Below are 9,086 nucleotides of genomic sequence, written 5' to 3'. Positions count from 1 at the left end.
GAAAATGGGTGCAGCTTGAGAAAAGCTGGGGAGAAAAAAGTGGGTGGGGTGCTCCTGCCCTGGATTCACTTGACCCACAGCAGACCTTCTGAGCAGGAGAACTTGACTCCATGGCAATTCCTCCCAATGATGGCCCCCCACCTCCACCCACGCAGTATCTCTTCACACCGTCTAGCTCACTTCCTACTGGTCACCTCAGTTGCAGGATTCCAGTGGGTTTTGACTATTCCTCCAGTAACTCACTGTAAAAAGTTTATATTAATCAGTCAAAGCCTAAAGGGGGGACGTGGGGAGAGACAAGGCAAAGAGGCACTTTTGGATTTCTTCATCAGAGCAGCTCTGTGATTCATTATCTGTTCTAAAACGCGGCACTTGCAGTTCCAGGAAAGGGGGAGCGGAAATGCTGTGTAGCCCAAGTTTGGGCTCCCCTGGCTTTGCCTCTCCTTCCCTCCATCTGGCCAAAAGCCAGGCTGTTTTTCGGCAGCTGCTCCGGTTTCTAGATGGATACTCCCATACCCACCCCCTGCTATTATGATGGAATTGGGGGTCTGGTGAGGCACCAGGATTGAACGACCCACTACTACAGCTGTGGCTTGATCTCCAGGGCATAGAGTCTCCAGATTCTGCAGGGTTCAAGGTCAAGAAATCCAACTCTGCTCCATCTTGCAGGAGGTAGCACTCCCAATCACAGCTCTTCCCTGAGCACTCAGACTCTTCCCCACAGGTAAACAATGAATGTGAGCATCCTCAGGAGAGGGTAGAGGGACACGGAAGACTAGCACCCAGACAGACAGATAGGAAAGACATAACTACAGCACTGAAGGAGGTATCTAGGCCACAAAGGGCAGGGTGACGCTGTGGCTAGAAAGAAACAGCCACGCAGATGTGGATCAGCCTGAAGAAAAACTTGAATGGGATCCAGGAAAGGGACCAAGTATGAGGAGTAGCCAAAGAAAATTCTGCCCCTCAGAGAAAACCTCAGTGCTTTGAGCAGGGAGAACAGAGTAGTTTTCTTTTACCTCAGAGAAAGCAAGCTTCCAGCAGCTGTCCTGCCCCAAGACTTGAGACATTGAATAGATAGAACAAGCAGGTGGGAACACATGGTGTTTGGCACATCCCTGAGTTCTAGAAAAACTGAAAGGAGCCTTGCCTTGGCATCTAGTGCAATGATGGGCTGGGGCAGCCTGGCAGGGGCCCAGGTCATAGGGAGAAAGCAGAGGGTGACCAGATCTGCCTTGGTGCTAAATGGGTAGAAAGGAGGAAACTGAGTCTTACCTTCATTGTGTAAGTTAGCGATGTGGCTTATCACACAGGCATGGGGGCCTCTTGTGACCAGGTCCCAGAAAACTTTATTATATAAAAAAGTAGATTTATCAAGAAATGTCACAGGCCTACTGTATGCTAGACCCTTAAGAGATTTACCTGTGGAAGATGCTTGGTGGTAGTGACAGGCATCAGCCCTTCCTCCTGCAACTTTCAAAAGCTCATAGCTGACAATGTCTCACCTGCCCGTAAGTGGGCAGTATCCAGTGGCGGGGGGGGGGGGGGGGGGGGTGTTGGGGGGTGGGTTGCTGTGGATCAGGAGAGTAGGGGAGAGGGAGAGGCGCTTGTAGGAATGCAGTCCCAGGAGGCTTCTCCCTCCCTGCTTGTGAGATTCCAAAGGTCTGAGATAAACCCCAGGATATAGTCCAGCAAAGACGCTTTGGGCTATGTTCTCTGAGAGAGAGCTAGAGAAGGGTTTTATTTTTAAAACCCTCATTCCTGTCAGGGGAAGGGGTGGTGGCAGGCATGGGGAAAAACCGTGTTTGGATCAGGAAGGAGGCATTCTACTAGATGTGTGTATCCTTTTACACTTTCTGCTCTCACACACTCTCTTCTCTATTATACCCTCAAGATCTGTTACTGAAAAACTCCAAGGACATGAGCTAAGATTACCATGATTCCTAACATCAATTCTACTTCTACTAGATTTTTCCTCCCAAGGCTTTCCGCTGAGTAGAATTTTAAATGTGAATAATGGTTCAAAGGCTGAGAAACAAACTGCTCATTACTGGAAAGAGTGCCAGGAATCCTGGGAAGCAGACCTCACTGCCACCGGAGTTCGGCACCTAATAGTAATGGCTTCTTTCATAGTCACGGGAGGGTTGGATCGCTGTTTCTTTTCATTCTCCTCTTCTTTCAGTAACTGCTGGGATTAAAGCGAGCTTAGAAGAATAAAAAATTCACAAACAGGACAAGAATATTTAGGGCAAGAGATCAGAATTTCTTTGGTTATTCAGTGAACTGAACTAACTCTACTTAAAAAAAAAAAAAGCACAAGGAAATAAATGTCCATCGAACTCTGTATCACAGTAGGTATTAGCCTTTTGACTCCATCTCACAGGCTCTAAGGGGAGTTACCTGCCTAGCAAGTTGAGGTAAGAGATTCAGACTAATTCAGTGATAAAAAAGAGCAGTTTTGTCATCATTAATTCCATTCCCAATATTATGTCTGTAGTCTGAGATTTTTACCAATGTTGCTAAATAGTCCATTCCCTCCCACTTCTCATCCCCAAATCCAATCAGTGATAAAAGATAGGGATGGAAAGGTTATTATTACTCTACCAGGTGCCTTAGGGAAAATCTAGTCACTGTGCAGTTCAAGCTTTCCATCTTAAGTTCCTTTCCCCAAATACAATCAAGTTTCTGAGAGGAAAGACAGGTTTAAAGTAACCTGGTTAAGAAGTGTTGTACTAAAACTTATCACCTTTATTCACTATTAATGTGATCTTGAAGTACTCATCAAAAAGCACTTTTTAAACAACTAGTTTTCATGGGACAGTAAAAAAAAAAATGTTCCCCCTAGACCACAGCTAAGGTTTCTTTAATCAAAAGAAGAGGTCCCTCCCAGAGTGGTCAACAAGTGGTTAGGTATTAAAAACTATTGGCTTCATTTGTAGTCACAGTGAATCTGATTTAGTTGTGTGTGATAACCTTATCCTGCCACTGGGAAGGCTCTTGTCCAAGACCTATCAATTAACATGGCTTAAGAAACATTCTATGCCCAAGCAATTCAAGCTAAAAATAACTCTGTGGGCTATTTTTTTTCTTTACTCACAGAAAGCGTTTGTATGTCAACAAGATCTTTGCTCCTTGAGTGTTTTCACTCCTGCTTACTCTTCTCTGAAAATAGAGTTGCTTGATACAATCAGAAAAGTCACAGAGTTGGTGTGAGACATACAGAACAGCAAAACCATGCTGATGCAACTAAGCTTTGTAACTGCCAAGTGTCCAGAGAATAAACAAACCCAGCATTCAGATAGGCTAAGTTTAAAATAGATTCCCCCTTACTTGCCTTTCTTACAAATATACACAATTTTTTGACAGTAATATATCTGATTTACACATAAAATTCACTTCTAAGTTAACAATAACTAAAAAACTGACTGCTACGTACGCTCACTTTTCTAAGAACTTTTGAGGCATTAGCTCATTAACTTTCACAACCCTACGAGATTGATACAATTATCTCAATTTCACATTTGGAAAAACTGAGGCAGAAAGAGATGAAGTCATCTGTCTAGAGTTCCTCACCTAATTCAGTGGCAGACCCAAGATACAAAATCAGAAGTCTCACTCAAGAGCCCAAGCTTTAACCATTACACTATACAGCTTCTGCAACAATTCTGCAAAACCAATCATGATCTCTTCAGATTTCCTACAAAGCTAGGTATCCCTATCAAATATATCCACTTACGTTCTCTAAATTAAGTAGAAACATGGTCCCATGTTTTCTCTTGTGAAAACAATCAACAGGAACTTCAGTCTTACCCAAAGCGTATCAACTCTCTTAAACACATCAAATGTTACCCCCTTTCAAAAATAAAGATGCACTGAGATAGCTGTTCAAGCATAATTACTTTCTAGCAACAGGAAATGTTTGCAAAAGTAAGGCCCTGGACCCTTTATTCAGTTTAAGCAGTTAGCACTCAATGGATCTCTTGTGGCTAGAACTGAACTTAGCTAATCTCTGAAAGAAAAACATGTCAATTTTAATAAGACTCTGATTAGACAAGGTTTAATTCTATGAATATATTGTTATGGTGATGGAGCATAAGGCCAAAAGTTCCTTATGCTTAATGAATCACTAATAGAGTTGCAAAAAATCAAAGCACTAGCCTACTGAGCTATGACAGAAGTTCACATAATCAAGACTTTAGGAATACCAAAGCACCATTCATTTGCTCCCCCTGTTCAAAGGCCATAACCTTTACTTAAAAGCTTTGTCTAATCTTTCCTCAATTTGTTCCATCTCTTAAATACTCATTTATAAGCTGTTATAGACCAATAACAGCTTTTAAAGTACTAGCAACAATATTTTAAAATAGCGTTCTAATTGATTTGCTTCTGAACTAGATTAGTGAATCCCTTTCACATATCGAATACTTGCCCGACAAAAAGCTCTCTTAAAATGCAGTAATTATTGTAAAACCAACTGATGACATAGCTGTCATCACCTAAGTGTTTACCATGACCCAAACACTGAGCAAATTAGGAAGTTTTGCTAAGCTGAATTTGCCTAGCCCTCCTTCCTTACCTAGTTTGACACAAGCAATTTCCTTTCACTTTCTACAGATAAGACAATAAGAGAAAAAAAAAAAAAAAACACTGAAAACTCCATCCACTGAAATACAGAGGAGAATCAACCAACTGGGCGGGTCAGTCTCATCAGCTGCCCTCATGTGTCTGTTTTTTTCAATAACAAAGCTGAAAGATGACCCATGTTATATAGTTTAACAGGATACTAAAAAGAAGTTTTTGTGAAAACATATTTGCATACGGGAAGGGCTTCAAAAGTTGGCACTAAAGTTAATTAATATTAGACACCATCAGATTGAGCTGCAGAAAATCAAACTGGGCTAAACGGACTTCAGAAAAGGCAGTTGTAGTGACAGGTTAAGAAATTGGCTGACCACTGGTATCAGTACCTAATAGCAGTCCTCCATTGATCTAGGGGAGACACCTTCAACATCTCTCTCCATACTTAGTGAAGTCAGAAAACAATGTCCCCAGTCTGTGCATGACTGATATTAAGAACCACTTTTCCAGCCAGGACCATAGTTATCCTTCTCCCTCTTCCCTCCCAACCCAGACAGATGATTACAGACAAGGAGGCAATTAAGTTGCTTCAAAATATTTAATACGTGTTAGACACGTAAAGTTACATTTTTATACCAAAATCAATACAACGAAGGAGAAAATACTGTACAAAAACCTTGTCGGCTCCCCCAACCTTTATACAACAAAGACTGGAGTCACCGTATCTACAAAACCATAAGGTCTTTCCACTTAGGGCTTCTGTCTGTAAACTCTGTTTCATTAAACACTTTTTAAAAGCACTTGTAGTAGTTCCGATCTAGAGCTTTTAAAAATATATCTATTCTCTATAAACTCCATATTTCCAAGCTTGAACTCTTCTGTGAAGTTCATCAAGCTTTTTTCTTTTTTTCCCCCCCTGTGGGGAAGACAAGAGCCGCTCAGATTCCCTTTTCCCAGAGTAATCACAGGGTACAGAAGTTTCTTCAGAGAGAGAGAAAAGTGGGGAGAGCGAAATGATACAGGTCTCTGCTCCAGACTAAATCCCTCTAGTCTTAGGAAATCCTGTGAGGAAATGCCACTCCCGGCCCTGGTGCGGGGCTAGCTTTCATGTGAGGGGTGTGTGTAAAGTCCCTTCCTCCCCCGAGCACGAAAGGGGAACTCCCCAGGCCCGGCCCTCTCCGCCGCTTCCTTCTCGGGGCTGCCGGCAAAGGAAAGTCCCCGTCTGCCCCCGATCTCCTCAGCCCTGGGAAAGGGGTGGTGCATTCCAGAAGGACAAAATGGTCTGAATTCAACAAGACAGACGTACGTACACAGACAGAACACTACACAAAAGTTAACGATCGTCCTCTTCCGACAAGCCTCCAGGGGGGAGGCCGCCGAGCCCGAGGGCAGTCGGTGCTGCCCGGCGGCACCCACGGTCCCCGCAACGCGTCCAGCGCCCTGCGGTCTCTGGGCCGTCCTCGCAGCCCCACGTCGGGGCCACCCGCCGCTCAACCTCCTTCCGAACGCGACCCGGGGGCTCAGAAGGCCACGATGGCTGTGCTCCAAGGGTTAATGTCTCTCAGCACCGGCTTATCGCAGCAGATCTGCCCGGGCTCGGCGGCTTCCGGACCGCTCTCCTCTCCCTCGGCTTCCTCCCGGCCGCCCCCGGGGCTTTTCCGCAAGAGTCCCGAGAAGCTGGAACCGAAGATGCTAATGAGGTTAGCCACGTTCCCGGTCTCCATCTCCTCCTCCTCCTCCGCCCCGCCCGGCTGCTCCTCCGAGTTCCGGCGGGGCTTCTTGAGCGGGCTGGAGCCGGGCGCCGGACCGCCCGCGGGGCCGCCACCCACGCCCGCCGCGCCGCGCTTCCGGGGGCCGACGGCAGGCGGTGCCGGGGGCTCGTCCTCGGCCGGCCGCGGCGCGCAGCGGCAGTCAACTCGGGGGCAAGCGCCCAGCGCCCCCGGCCTGTCCTCCCCTCCTGGGGGGCAGCCGCAGTGGCGGCGCGCCCCACGGGGCCCCTCAGCTCCCGCGAAGACCCCGGCTCCTCCCTCCGCCGCCTCGCGCGGTCCCTCCACGCGGCGCCAGGCAGCTTCCGCCTCCTCCATCTCTCCGGCCCGAAGAGCGTCCCCGGCGCCCGTCACCGGGGCCGCGGGCTCCGCGGCGCCCACCCGCGGCGGGGCCGGGTCGGCCGGGCGCTCCGGCTGCGGCTCGGTCTCCGGCCAGGCGACACAAGCGGCCGGCGGTGGCGGCTCCCCCCAGCCCGCGGGCGGCCCGGCCGCCGGCTCCCCGGGCTGCTGCGGCGGCGCCGCCGGGCTCCCCGCGGGACCGGCCAAGTAGAGGCCCGGGCACGGGTCACTCAGGTAGACCTGGCGGGCGCTGCGCAGTACCAGCGAGACCAGCAGGTTCTTGTGCAGTTTGATGCCGCCGCGCTGGACCCGCGAGTTGTAGATCTTGCCCAGGGAGATGCTGACGATACGATGAGCCTCCAGCTTGAACTCCATCCTGCCTCCTTTTCGCAGGGCTGCCTCGGAGGTGACGGAGCCCGGCTCACGTTCGGAAACAGGGAGGGGACGAGAGGCGTCGACAAGTCCGGTCCGGGGGTGGACCTTCGACACCTGAAGACTCTGAAAAGAAACGACTCCCGTGACGCGCTCACTGACTCCCGCTCCTACCCAAGACAGACAACAGCCCGCTCCCAGGTCCGGCCGCTAACTGAGGGCGGCCCGCACTCCCGGCGTCTTATATAGGCCCCTCGCCCGCCAATCGCGAAGGGCCGCCAACCGTTCCGGGGCTGGGCGGCGCGCCCTCGTGCGCCGCGCGCGACCAATCGGAGGCCGAGGAGGGGCGCCAGGGCCATTCGAACGTTAGTCCCGCGGAGCAGTCTCTTAAAGGGGGCGACGACGTGCGGCGGTGGCCGGACGGGACGGGTCGGGGCTTGTTCTCCGCCTGCGGGTCACTGAACGGAGGCTTAGCCACAGTGTGGTTTGTAGTTAAAGATTCTGGCTTGTGCGCTGGCTTGCCAGAACCAGAGGGAACTAAACCACTGGAACTTTCATCTGAGTATCCCCCCGCCCCTCCGCCCGCCCCCGTAACAAATAGTATTACCACAAGGTATTTAGCAGATACTGATTTTGGATGAGTGCCTTGCCGCCCTGGAGTCACAAACACTCTTAGCATCTGTTAAATCTAAGAAAGAAAAAGAGAGTCCTAAAAGTTACTAAGTTTTTAGCTGCTTACCAAGGAATTGTGACTAGATACCAAGTTATTGGTTCTCTACTAAAGCAGTCATCTATCACTTTGTTCTCTATGAAACAAACACACTTGTCACAGGTTACAATGAGAGGTGGTACAGGTTCTCCACAGTGATTTTTCAACACAAGAACTGACTAGTCCACCTTGGAAGAATCTAGCAAGTTCTAAAAATACAAATAGAGAAGTCTTGTGTTCCCATCATGATGTCATAATTTTATTTTGTGTCAAGGTAAAAATATAGGGGAAGAGTGTTCCAGACTTTTCTGGTAAGTCAACAACTTAGTCCATCTACCAATCCTTAGTATGTGGCCTTAGGGCAGAATCACCACAGGATTGTCCAGGACTGGAGTTCAGTTCCTGGATTCCTGGAGAGTCAGTTTGATTTAGTCGGTCTAAGCTCCACAGACCCGCCTGATGATTCTGGTAAAGAACCTCGGGAGCTTTAGTTTCTCCACCTCTGAGAGGGAGAAATCACATACACATCTGTTCTATTATGCAGAAGATAACTAAAATATTCACCCATAAAAAAGAATGAAATCTTGCCATTTGCAACCACATGCATGAAGCTAGAGAGTATAATGCTAAGTAAGTCAGTCAGAGAAAGACAAATACCATATGATTTCATTAATAAGTGGAATTTAAGAAATAAATAAGCAAAGGAAAAAGAAAGCAAGAAACAGACTGTCTTTATTCTATAATTATTTTCTTAAAATTTTTTTTTAATATTTATTATTTTGAAAGAGAGCATAAGCAAGGGAAGGACAGAGAGAGAGAGAGGGAGATACAGAATACAAAGAAGGCTCCAGGCTCTGAGCTGTTGGGACAGAGTCTGACACAGGGCTCGAACTCATGAACCTCAAGATCATAACCTGAGATGCTTAACTGATGGGGCCACCCAGGTGCCCCTATAATTTTTTTTAACGTTTATTTATTTTTGAGAAAGAGACAGACCGTGAGTGGGGGAAGGGCAGATAGAGGGAGACAGAGAATCTGAAGCAGGCTCCAGGCTCTGAGCTGTCAGCACAGAGCCCAAATCGGGGCTCCAACTCATGAACTGTGAGATCATGACCTGAGCCAAAGTCGGATGCCCAACCAACTAAGCCACCCAGGTGCCCCAAGAAATAGACCCTTAACTATACAGAACAAACTGATGGTTACCAGAGGAGAGGTGGGGTGGGGGTGGGGAGTGATGGGTGAAATAGGTGATGAGGATTAAGGAGTGCACGTGTGCGATGAGCACTGGGTGATATAGGGAATTGTTGAATCACTGTATTACA

The 9,086-nt window shown here is 48.0% G+C and overlaps 1 protein-coding gene across 1 annotated transcript; it reads right to left on the bottom strand.

The window, feature by feature from the left end:
• Nucleotides 1-5,157: 5,157 nt before the first annotated feature.
• IER5 (immediate early response 5) lies at nt 5,158-7,282 on the bottom strand. The gene has a single exon (XM_019428017.2). The coding sequence runs from the start codon at nt 7,056-7,058 to the stop codon at nt 6,099-6,101; it is 960 nt and encodes a 319-aa protein (XP_019283562.2). The 5' UTR covers nt 7,059-7,282; the 3' UTR covers nt 5,158-6,098.
• Between the last annotated feature and the right edge of the window lie 1,804 nt (nt 7,283-9,086).

This window comes from Panthera pardus, unplaced genomic scaffold (assembly GCF_024362965.1).
Source record: "Panthera pardus isolate Hobbes unplaced genomic scaffold, ASM2436296v1 HiC_scaffold_21, whole genome shotgun sequence".
NCBI lineage: Eukaryota > Metazoa > Chordata > Mammalia > Carnivora > Felidae > Panthera > Panthera pardus.
Note: the sequence above shows the minus strand (reverse complement) of the source record. Positions and strands in the feature narration are given on the sequence as shown.